Source organism: Lithobates pipiens, unplaced genomic scaffold, assembly GCF_037356315.1.
Source record: "Lithobates pipiens isolate NorthernLeopardFrog02 unplaced genomic scaffold, aLitPip1_a1.2 Scaffold_16, whole genome shotgun sequence".
Classification (NCBI taxonomy): Eukaryota; Metazoa; Chordata; class Amphibia; order Anura; family Ranidae; genus Lithobates; species Lithobates pipiens.
The window spans coordinates 44,558,116-44,571,042 of NW_027507748.1; the positions used below are offsets into that span (position 1 = coordinate 44,558,116).

Here is a 12,927-nt window from a genome sequence, read left to right on the forward strand (position 1 = left end):
ATAATAGGAATTATTTGCTGAAATATACCTCCACGCATTTCTGTTATAGCTTGCAAATACACTTTACAATACAAACTATAGAAACCCTATCTGTCTTGTGTCAGGATTGTACATTGTGTTGGAAAAATCGGCAGTTTGTTTATGAAATATTTTCTGCTTAGGTAATGACCCCACACGTTGTCTGTAAACACTATATATATAGCCAGTTGTAGTCTGTCCTCTCACTAGACCAGCTAGATCCACCATCATGGCACCCAAGCTATGGCTCCTTCTGGTGACTGGCACACTTCTAGGACTTCAGAGCTTGGCCACTGAAATTGGCAGCGGTGAAGAAGACCCCTGTAAGTAATTTCAAATCACAACTTATAAAACTGTACAGAAATGAGGTTGACTAGAGTCTCACATGGAGGCAGAATGACCAACAATACTGAATGGTCTTTGCTCCTTCCTTGGCTCCATTGTTGCAGAACCTCACTTTCTTGCACTGTCTCTATTGATGGAGTTAAATGTCGCTTGGTTTGGTAAAGCTAAAGGCCGGTTCACACACAATGTACAGCTGCCAGATAGGTAAACTGCTGTGGCTGCGGTAGGTGGCAGTGGAGTGTGTGATTCACGCGGCTCCCTTTTTTCTCCCTTTTTACTTAACTTAATTTAAAGTGTACAAAAGTACACTTGAGTCATGTCATTGTACAATAGTGCAATGCATTGCGCTGCTATAGAGTGACATGAGATTCTGTAGAGTGCACTGCAATAAAATGCAGCATGTTCACACTTTATCGCAGCTTGCTGCAGCGCAACTCCAGGCTGTGTTGCAGTGTGAAAGGGACAAAGAAAACAATGGTTTTCCAGGGTGTCCTTGCGGTGAGCAACGTTTTACGCGCCGGCCACTGCAAAATGAGTGAATACAGTCTTAGCCCTTGTACACACGGTCGGACATTCTGACAACAAAATCCGTCGGATTTTGTCCGAAACTGGTGTTGCATACACACAGTCGGACAAAGTTGTCGGAAAATCCGATCGTTCAGAACGTGATTAAGTTATTTCATTACGACGGGCCTACGCTCAGTCTAGTAGCCAATAGCTTTGGTCTAGAAATTTGATCTGAGCATGCGTGGCACTTTGTCCGATCGGAACTCTCTACAAGCGATAGGACGAAGTCCTATCGGATCATGTTGTCGGAAAATTTTATAGCCCAGCTCTAGAACTTTGTCGGTCGGATACTCTGACGGAAACAGTCCGATGGAGCCCACACACGTTCTGATTGTCCGACAACATGGTCCGATCGGATATTTTCTGTCGGAATATCCGACCGTGTGTGTACAAGGGCTTAGACTTTATAGTTTTGTTTTTAGTTGCAAAGTTCTCAACTGTCAACATTTGAGACAAAATTCCTCTGTCTCTTGTGCAGCCTCATTTGTCCTTTTTGTTCCGAATTGCATATCTCTATACAAAATGTACTATTTTACTACCAAAAGTGTTATGTTGTTCTAAACTTTTTATCCAAACCCTAATATTACTGCATTTGTTATCTTGATAAGCCAATTAAAAGCAAAAATAGAGGTCAAAACGTAATTGTGTGGTTTAGCCCAGTGGTCTCCAAACTGCAGCCCTTTACTTCCCTTTATATGACTCTTGGGGTACTATAACTCCTACTGATACAAGGCACTATTCCTTCCATTAACACCAACAGTGATATGTGTGGGGCATAATTTCTCTGATTAACAGCAATGATGGAACCCTAATCGTCCTACGAATGCCAAAGATGGGCCACTATTCTTCTCACAAATACAAATGATGGGACACTATTATTCCCACTAATACCAAAGATGGGCCACTATTCCTCCCACTAATACCAAAGATGGGCCACTATTCTCACAAATACAAATGATGGGACACTATTATTCCCACTAATGCCAATGATGGGACACTATTCCTCCCACTAACACCAATGATGGGAGACGATTACTCCCACTAATGCTAATAATGGAACCCTATTCTTCCCACTATTACCAAAGATGGGCCACTATTCCTATCACTAATACCAATGATGGGACAGTGACACTATTACTCCAACTAATACCAATGATGGGGCTATTTCTCCCACAAATATCAATGAGGCATAATTCCGCCAACTAATAATAATTATGGGGCACTATTCCTCCCCACTGACACCAATGGGGCACTATTCCTCCAACCAATACCAACGATGGGGCACTATTACTCCTCCCACTGACCACAGACACTGTGCCACCAGGCCTGAAACATCATTTACTCCAACTGATGCCAGGACATTTTCTACACCCACTAGCCACAGTCTGATTCCCCTATGGTTTGAAGGATCGTAAACTGGCCTTTTGTTTGGAAAGTGTGGATACTGCTGGTTTAGCCAATCATTTTCTGCATATTAGATTTGTGTGGTCAGTGTAACTGGGGCCATGGCAGAGATGTGTGCTTTATCTACATAATGGGGTTTATTTATTTACGAAAGGCAAATCCACTTTGCACTACAAGTGCAATTGGAAGTGCAATCGCTCAGTCGCTATAAATTTGAGGGGTAGATCTGAAATGAGGGGAAGCTCTGCTGATTTTATCATCCAATCATGTGCAAGCTAAAATGCTGTTTTTTATTTTTCTTGCATGTCCCCCTCGGATTTACAGAGACTGCACTTCCAAGTGCACTTGTAGTGCAAAGTGGATTTACCTTTCCTAAATAACCCCCACTGTGTGCTAGTAAGTGTTGCTCTTAGTAAAGTTGAGAGGTACAGTATCTCACAAAAGTGAGTACACCCCAAACATTTTTGTAAATATTTTATTATATCTTCTCATGTGACAACACTGAAGAAATTACCCTTTGCTACAATGTAAAGTAGTGAGTGTACAGCTTGTATAACAGTGTAAATTTGCTGTCCCCTAAAAATAACTCAACACACAGCCATTAATGTTTAAACCGTTGGCAACAAAAGTGAGTACACCCCTAAGTGAAAATGTCCAAATTGGGCCCAAAGTGTCAATACTTTGTGTGACCACCATTATTTTCCAGCACTGCATTAACCCTCTTGGGCATGGAGTTCACCAGAGCTTCACAGGTTGCCACTGGAGTCCTCTTCCACTCCTCCATGATGACATCACAGAGCTGGTGGATGTTAGAGACCTTGCGCTCCTCCACCTTCCATTTGAGGATGCCCCACAGATGCTCAATAGGGTTTAGGTCTGGAGACATGCTTGGCCAGTCCATCACCTTTATTCTCAGCTTCTTTAGCAAGGCAGTGGTCGTTTTGGAGGTGCGTTTGGGGTCGTTATCATGTTGGAATACTGCCCTGTGGCCCAGTCTCTGAAGGGAGGGGGATCATGCTCTGCTTCAGTATGTCACAGTACATGTTGGCATTCATGGTCCCCTCAATGACCTGTAGCTCCCCAGAGCCGACAGCACTCATGCAGCCCCAGACCATGACACTCCCACCACCATGCTTGACTGTTGGCAAGACACACTTGTCTTTGTACTCCTCACCTGGTTGCCACCACACACTTGACACCATCTGAATCAAATATGTTTATCTTGGTCTCATCAGTCCACAGGACATGGTTCCAGTAATCCATGTACTTAGTCTGCTTGTCTTCAGCAAACTGTTTGCGGGCTTTGTTGTGCATCATCTTTAGAAGAGGCTTTCCTCTGTGACAACAGCCATGCAGACCCTTTTTAATGCAGTTTGCGGTTTATGGGCACTGACAGGCTGACCCCCCCACCCCTTCAACCTCTGCAGCAACACTAGCAGCACTCATACGTCTATTTCCTAAAGACAATCTCTGGATATGACGCTGAGCATGTGCTCTGAACTTCTTTGGTCGACCATGGTGAGGCCTGTTCTGAGTGGAACCTGTCCTGTTAAACCACTGTATGGTTTTGGCCACCTTGCTGCAGCTAATTTTTAAGGTCTTGGCAATCTTCTTATAGCCTTGACCATCTTTACGTAGAGCAACAATTCTTTTTTTTCAGATCCTCAGAGAGTTCTTTGCCATGAGGTGAACTTCCAGTGACCAGTATGAGAGAGTGAGAGCGATAACACCAAATTTAACACACCTGCTCCCCATTCACACCTGAGACCTTATAACACTAACAAATCACATGACACCGGAGAGGGAAAATGGCTAATTGAGCCCAATTTGGACATTTTCCCTTAGCGGTGTACTGACTTTTTTTTGCCAGGGGTTTAGACATTAATGGCTGTGTGTTGAGTTATTTTGAGGGGGCAGCAAATATACACTGTTATAGAAGCTGTACACTCACTACTTTACATTGTAGCAAAGTGTCATTTCTTCAGTGTTGTCACATGAAAAGATATAACAAAATATTTACAAAAATAAGAGGGATGTACTCACTTTTGTGAGATACTGTATGTAATTGGGGCATTGAATAGTTAAGACTAGTGTTTTTTTTTTTAACATACCTCTTGCCTAGTGTCACTGGCACCAATACATTATTAGTCACCGATCTGAAATAGGTATTCAGATGTCCAGAAAAATTCAGTAGTCTTTAGGCTAGTAAAAAGCCTTTACCGGCATAACTGTTCCAGATTAGGGACTAAGGGCGTGTTCACACTTGCTTTGGTCTTTGAAGAATAATTTGCGTTTGGATTACTCTTCAAAGAACATTGAACAGGCAGTGAGGAGACCTCCCCACCACCTGCTTTAACCCCATGAATCCCACACTAGCATCCTGCAACTATGTGAAAGTTCATACATTATTGGCACTATTGAGTTTCTTATGTTTAAGTAACGCCGTATATGCTTTCATTGGCATTGGGCATTGGGCATATTGAAGAGGACTGGGAACTCTGCCAACCATTTAATTTCTGTAGGGCTGGTAATTCTATTGGCAATCCATGTTTATGTAGAGGAAGATCAATATTTCCATCAAACAGGAATATCTCCAGCTGTGGTGGGTATAAGGAGTCCAATATAAATCACAGACTGACCTCTACTTTCCTTTGAAAACATATGCCCTGTACTAGGCTTGTGCAATTCGTTTTGTAACGAATCGAAATTCAGCCGAATTTTGCATCTTTCGGACATTCCGATGCATCCGAATGTCAGAATAAAAAAATAACGAATTACAACAAATACGAAAGAAATTATGGCGGATATAATGAATGAATTCGACATGATTCGGTAATTCTTTAAAGATCTAAAGAAACAAAAGGTCAGCTCAAAGTAAATCTTATAGTCCAATCAGCTGATTAATTTTGTGCCGGAGGATGGATTACTGGCAAAGTGCATTCCTGAGAACTGAGTTAGAAGGGTGTTGTATTGTATTTGAGCCGAGGAGAAGAGACGTTGTCATTGTGTGTGTTAAAAGATTCAATAAACAAACGACTTTCCAAACTACGAATCATTATCACGAATGTATATACATACATAAATATCGTATTTCAACGAATACGAATGAAATTATAGCGCATATAACAAATGACATCGACATGATTCGAGATTCAGTATAACGAATATCGACACTCTACTAATAATAACGAATTATCCGAAAACGTATTAACGTAACATAACGAATATAACAGAACGAAATTATGTATTTTACGAATGACAACGAATCCGAAACTAAACACAATTTTCCGTTGTGCACAAGTCTACCCTGTACACACGGTCGGACTTTCTGACAGAAAATTGGGATCGAATCTTGTTGTGGGAAAATCCGATCGTGTGTGGGCTCCATTGGACACACAAAGTTTGAGATCTGGATTTAACATTTTCTGACAACAAAATCCAATCGTTTAAATTCCGATCGTGTGTAGACAATTGCGATGGACAAAGTGCCACGCATGCTCAGAATAAATTACGAGACAAAAGCTATTGGCTACTGCCCTTTTTATAGTCCCGTTGTACGTGTTCTATGTCACCGCGTTCTGAACGATCAGATTTTCCGACAACTTTGTGCGACCGTGTGTATGCAAGACAAGTTTGGGCCAAAATCCGTCTGAAAAAATTAGACGGATTTTGTTGTCGGGATGTCCGACCGTGTGTATGGGGCAATAGACTTTGGTGAGCCATATCTACAGTGGAAGTCAAGGAGTTATAGCTTTCAAATGAACTTCATAGGGGATTTTTCAGTATAGTGCTTCATAGTTTAGAATAAGATTCAAATATTTAAGGTTGAATAAAGACATCAGTCCTTACAGTTCAACCTGCATATACAGGAATACCCCACTTTAAGGTACACAGTGGGGTTTATTTACTAAAGCTGGAAAGTGCAAAATCAGGCTCACTTCTGCATAGAAACCAATGAGCTTCTAACCCTAGCTTGTTCAATTAAGCTTTGGTAATAAAACCTGGAAGCTCATTGATTTCTATGCAGAAGTGAGCCTGATTTTGCACTTTCCAGCTTTAGTAAATAAACCCCATTGTGTACTCTGTAGCCAATCAGCTTCTAGCGTCAGCTTGCTTTGACAAAAAAAAAAAAAACTGGAAGCTGATTGTTTCAATGCAGAGCTGCACCAGCTTTGGCACCTTCCGTTTTTAGTAAATCAACCCTATTGAGTTTACTTTTAAAAGTTTTTTTGAATTTATCTACACTCCCCCCTAACATCACCAACTGTGTAAGCGTTCCACATCCTTACTGCTCTAATGGTAAAGACCTCTTTACACAATTTAAAGCGGGGTTCCACCCTAAAGTGGAACTTCCGCTGATCGGAACCCTTCCCCCCTCCGGTGTCACAATTGACACCTTTCAGGGGGGAGGGGGGTGGAGATACCTGTCAAAGACAGGTATTTACACCCACTTCCGGGCATAGACTCCCGTGGGAGTCTACGCCATTTCCTGCCCTGCCGCGCTGTCTGCTGGGACACACACGGGTCCCAGTGACAGCGCGGACAATTCCTATTGCGCTGCGCGACTCGCGCATGCGCAGTAGGGAACCAGGAAGTGAAGCCGATTCGCTTCACTTCCTGATTCCCTCACCTAGAATGGTGGCGGCAGCAGCCGAGCGATCGATCGGCCTCGGCTGCCGGCATCGCTGGAACCCGGGACAGGTGAGTGTCCATTTATTAAAAGTCAGCAGCTGCAGTATTTATAGCTGCTGGCTTTTAATATATTTTTTTTAGGTGGAATCCCTCTTTAAGATTGAACCACTTCTCATCCAACATCATTGGGTGGTTCTTTTAGAGACCTTAGGTTAAATAGTTCCTCCTGGTGATACAGTTCCCATTTTAAAAGATTTGTATTTTGTGATCAGATCCCCTCTTAACCTTCTCCTCTTCAGGGAGAATACGTTTCATTTGTATAGTCACTTCTCATAACTGAGGTCCTCCAGCCCTTATTAGCTTTGTTGCCTTTGATACGTATTTTGCAGAATATTGTAGACTAATTTATCTTAATGAGTTGCACATAGGAAGTGTGGATCTTTACTTGTTTGACACGTTTAGTATTAAAAAAAAAAAATTACATAATTTTTCCAATTGTTGTTTTATCTATACGAACCAGCACTGAATGATTGTGGCGGTTCTCCATATGAGAGAAGAAACTGCGGATACCCCGGAATAAGCTCTTCAGACTGTGCCAAGAGAGGATGCTGCTTCGATTCCAGTGTACGGGGTGTGAACTGGTGCTTCTATAGTAACTCTGAAAGTAAGTAGTATCACAGAGAGTTGTAGAGAAAACATAACCTGAATCTTTCACAAAGAATAATATTATGAGCTATATTTGCCATTATTGCTAAAACACTCTTTAATTTTCCTTCAATAGAAAGTAGAGCTGGTTTCTTAAAGAAAACTGAGAGAAACTTAGAGCAAGGGCCTCCAAACTTTCTAAGCCAAGGGGTGGTTGCAGGGCCGTCTTTAACATTAACTGGACCCGGGGCAAAAAATTTCTTGGGGCCCCCCTCCCCCATACAATTTCGCTCTCCACCTTCTCTGAGACATACAATAAATAGCAGCTAGACTTAAAATCAGTTTACTGTATCAGATCGGGGCAGTGATTGCGATTGGTTGCCAGAAGTTACAGCATATCATTACCGCTCACTGACTGGTTGCTAGAGGTTACAGCACACATTACAGCTCACTGATTAGTTGCTAGAGGTTACAGCACATGAGTTCTGCTTGTTGATTGGTTGCTAGAGATTACTGTACAGTAATAATGCTCACTGGTTCCTATAGGTTACAGCACATCTTCTCCTCACTTCAGTGGGGCATGATATATATCAGTGATGGCGAACCTTGGCACCCCAGATGTTTTGGAACTACATTTCCCATGATGCTCAACTACACTGCAGAGTGCATGAGCATCATGGGAAATGTAGTTCCAAAACACCTTGAGTGCCAAGGTACGCCATCACTGATATATATGAATGTCACCTTTATTTACATATCAATGCCACCGTCCTCAGCTATTTACATATGAATACCACTGCTATTTACATATGAATAAAGGTTATTTACATGTAAACACAGGGTCTGCAGGTGAGTCACCTGTACACAACAATAGGGCAGAGCTGGGCAGCATTAGTAGCAGCACTTCACACTGAGATATCGGGACACAGCACAGGACTAAAACTTCAAAGGACAAAGGAATTTAAACTGGAATGATTGGCAAGTATGAGGCAGCTGCTTTGGGCCCCACAACAATGACAGGGCCCAGGGCAGCTGCCCCATTTGCCCTTCCTTAAAAACGGCCCTGGCTGGTTGAAGTTTTTTTAGACTATGGGGGGCTGGTCTGTTGCCAGTGGGAATAGAAAATTCCTTAGGCTTGGTGGTCAGTGGGAGTAAAAATAATTACTGTGATCAGTAGATTGAGGAATAGTGCCCAATTGTTGGCATTAGTGGGAGGAATAGTGCCCAATTGTTGGTATTAGTGGGAGGAATAGTGCCCCATCATTGGTATTAGTGGAGGAATAGTGCCCCATTTTTGGTGTAAGTGGGAGGAATAGTGCCCAATCATTGATATCAGTGGGAGGAATAGTGCCCCATTGTTGGTATTAGTGGGAGGAATAGTGACCCATTGTTGGAGTCAGTAGGATGAATAGTGCCCATCATTGGTATTAGTGGGAGGAATAGTGCCCCATGGTTTGTGTCAGTGGGAGGAATAGTGCCCATCACTGGTATTATTGGGAGTCAGAGTGTCCTTTTGTTGATATAAGTGGATTCGGTGACCCCTGGAAAATCATCATTCGACACCCGAGGATGTCCCGACCCCCAGGCTGAGAACCACTGCTCTAGACTAATATCGTGTACACACGACTGGACTTTTCGACAACAAAGGTCTGATGGAACGAATCCGCTTTACAATTCGATCGTGTGTGGGCTTCATCGGACCTTTGCTGTCTAAAAATTAGACAGAATTTAGATTTAGAACATGTTTCAAATCTTTCCAACAAACTCGAGTCCGGTCAATAAATCAGTTCGTCTGTATGCTAGTCCGACGGATGAAAACCGACGCTAGGACAGCTATTGGCTACTGGCTATGAACTTCCTTATTCTAGTCCGCTTGTATGTCATCACGTTCAAATCCGTCGGAATTTGGTCGGATTGTGTGTGGCCAAGTCCATTCGTTCAGAAAGTCCACCAGAAGTCCGCCGAAAGTCCGTCGGACCTAGTCTGCCGGAAAGGCCGGTCATGTGTACATGGCATAAGGGCCTATTTACTTCTCTGAGGTGCGGTTTGTTGCAGGTTTATATGTTGTGTCAAGGCAGCCTATTCTAAAAGGAGGTACAGATTTACCTATGTTATAGTAGTCAGGCTAAACCTTCCAATCCACATACACTATATTGCCAAAACTATTGGGACAGCTGCACATGAAATTTGATGGCATCCCATTCTTAGTACGTAGGGTTCAATATTGAGTTGGCCCACCCTTTGCTGCTATAACAGCTTTAACTCTTCTTGGAAGGCTGTCCACAAGGTTTAGGAGTGTGTCTGTGGGAATGTTTGACCATTCATCCAAGTTGGGAACATGAAAATGTCCAAAATATCTTGGTATGCTGACGGCTTAAGAGTTTCCTTCAGTGCAACTAAGGGACCAAGCCCAACCCCTGAAAAACTACCCCACACCATAATCCCTCCTCCACCAAATGATTTGGACCAGTGCGCAAAGCAAGGTCCATAAAGACACAGATGAGCAAATTTGGGGTGGAGGAACTTGAATGGCCTGCACAGAGTCCTGACCTCAACCCGATAGAACACCTTAGGGATGAGTTAGTTAGTTCCAACGGTTGAATAAAGATACCAGTCCGCCCAGGTTAACCTGAGTGAGTATCTACAATTGTCCCTATCTCTTGCACACTCACATCGGCCCCTACCCTCAAGTAGCCTTACAATCCAAGGTCCCCATTCATATACTAGGGCCAATTTTGAATAGAAGCCAATTAAACTTCCAGCATGTCTTTGGAATGTGGGAGGAAACCCATGCAGGCACAGGGAGAACATGCAAACTCCAGGCAGGTGGTGTCGTGGTTGGAATTCAAACCAGCAACCCTTTTTACTGCTAGGTGAGAGTGCTAACCACTACACCACTGTGCTGCCCTTTGAATTAGAGCAAAGACTACGAGCCAGGTCTTCTCATACAAAATCAGTGCCTGACCTCACAAATGCGCTTCTGGAAGAATGGTCAAACATTCCCATAGACACACTCCTAAACCTTGTGGACAGCCTTCCCAGAACAGTTGAAGCTGTTATAGCTGCAAAGGGTGGGCCAACTCAAGATTGAACCCTACGGACTAAGACTGGGATGCCATTAAAGTTCATGTGTAAGTAAAGGCAGGTGCCCCAATACTTTTGGCAATATAGTGTATGTATAATTACAATGACTTCCTCTCCTGGTCAATTTTGCACATTAAAGCCCCAAAGATTTCTATAGGGCTTATCTCCCTCCAGCTCCCAGCCATGGGACGGTCCCATTGAAGCCTATGAAATTGTAATGTTGTCATGTGCAGACATTATTAATTAACATGATTAGTTAACATTAATAATTGCTTTTTTAAATATAATATTTTCATTTATTCTTCATAGATAAAGCTCAGTGCTCGGTGAGTCCGGCTGACAGAACAGACTGTGGATATCCAGGAATTAGTTCTGAAGAATGCCATTCTAGAGGATGTTGCTTCAACTCATCCATTGCCGGGGTCAAATGGTGCTTCTACCCTAATGAATACAGTAAGGGTTTTTCCTATGCTATCATTTCCATTGATATTATTATTATACAGGATTTTATATAGTGACAATAGTTTCTACAGCACTTTACAAAAACAAACAGTGTAAGGGTCTCAATTCAGCTTGGTATTAGCCTCTTACAATCTCCAATGCAGCAGAGCTCAGACTGAGAGAGAAAGAAGCCATCCAAAGAGCCATTCATATATGCTGCATTGATCATGTGCTAACAAAGAACGTGCTGATAGTGTGTGGTGTGACAGAGAGATAATCTCATCAGTCTGCTACTCATCTACAGCAGAGAAATACCAGGTCCTCTTTCCCGGTAGGTAGGTACAGCTTTACATGTGGCAGAGCTGTGTAAATCTTGGAACTGAAAGGACAGAAACACAAACCTTCTGTCAGGTACAACAGTTCACATGTAAGTATTTAATCTATATGTTTAAAGCAATTATAAAGGTTGTAATTTTTTTTTATTTTTTTTGGTAATACATGATCTGTGCAATGGTTTTGCACAGAGCAGCCCTGACCCTCCTATTTTTTGGGTCCCCTGCCGGTGGACCTAGCTCCTCCCCCCTGCAGAGTGCCCCCCAATCGCAAGCCTCTTGCTATGGGGGTACTCGAGCAGACTTGCTTACTCCCGAGCCGAGCTCCTGTGTCCATTCACACACAGAGCATGGCTTGGCCCCACCTTCTCAATGGCTCACTGTCTGTGATTGACAGCAGCAGAAACCAATGGCTTCCACTGCTGTGTGAGCCAATGAGGAGAGAAAGACCTGGGAGAGCAGCTGCCCTTATGCACATCACTGGATAGAAATGGGACTCAAGTAAGTATAAGGGGCTGCTGGGGGGGGGGGGGGGCTGCACCCAGAAGGGTTTTATTTGCCTTACGGTGATTGTAAATGATCGCGTTGTAAAATAACCCATTCGATTTAAAATAGAAATGAAAGGCAAAACATTTTTGCATATAAATATAAGAAAAAATAAGAAAAATGTAATAAATACCTTTTTTTCCCTTTATTATAAATGATCATATTCCCTCTGTTCTCAGCTACATAAGAGCTTGGGGGGAGGAGAAGCAGCAGCACACTGAGCTTTCCAGTGAATGCCTGTGCAGCGGTGTGGGGGGTGTCAGGACAAGTCTGATCATTGGAGGAGAGTACACTGAGTTCCCAGTATAGCTATAGAACTGACCACAGTGTGCTCTTTTGTGTGGTCAGTTTTTAAAAGGAAAGCAGAGGGACTGGCAAGAACACCAGGGATTTCCCATAAAGAAAGCAATACAAAGAGAACAGGAGACTTTCTCATACAAGTACATGGTACAGAAGACACATATCAGGAATATGAAGTGTTGGGGTAACAAATGCTTTAATGCATAGAATGCATTAAAGCGGTTGTAAACTCTCCCCCACAAGTTTGTCCCATTTAAATCAGCATAAAAAACCCTAATGAACACTACTTGTAGATATCTCCTTACTTGCATAGTATTGTTGTAATCCTTTTTGTTCTTTAGAATGACATCACTGAGCATGCCCATACCTCCCATGATTTACGTCACACTCTGTGTGCATGTCTATCTACTATCAGGACTTCCTACGGCACAACACTGACATACCACGAGACTTCATAATCACTCAGAGCTTCCTCCTACTCCCCATGTGGCCATGTGACATCACATGGAGTGGAAAAAAAGGCATCGGACAGCATTACTGCAGTCTTATCAGCTGAAGCTGATAAGACTGACATAGGCAAACACTAGATAATCGGCACAAGTAAATACTATGA

General features: G+C 42.8%; 1 protein-coding gene across 7 annotated transcripts in view; it reads left to right on the top strand.

The window, feature by feature from the left end:
- The first annotated feature begins 214 nt into the window (after positions 1-214).
- Positions 215-12,927, top strand: part of LOC143981749 (uncharacterized) — a 70,642-nt gene continuing 57,929 nt past the window's right edge. For all 7 annotated transcript variants that reach the window (XM_077479817.1, XM_077479819.1, XM_077479820.1 and 4 more), the window contains exons 1-3: positions 215-341; positions 7,487-7,630; positions 11,005-11,148. In XM_077479817.1, coding sequence (XP_077335943.1) covers positions 248-341; positions 7,487-7,630; positions 11,005-11,148 — 382 coding nt within the window. In that variant the 5' untranslated portion in view covers positions 215-247. The remainder of the gene's footprint in view (positions 342-7,486; positions 7,631-11,004; positions 11,149-12,927) is intronic.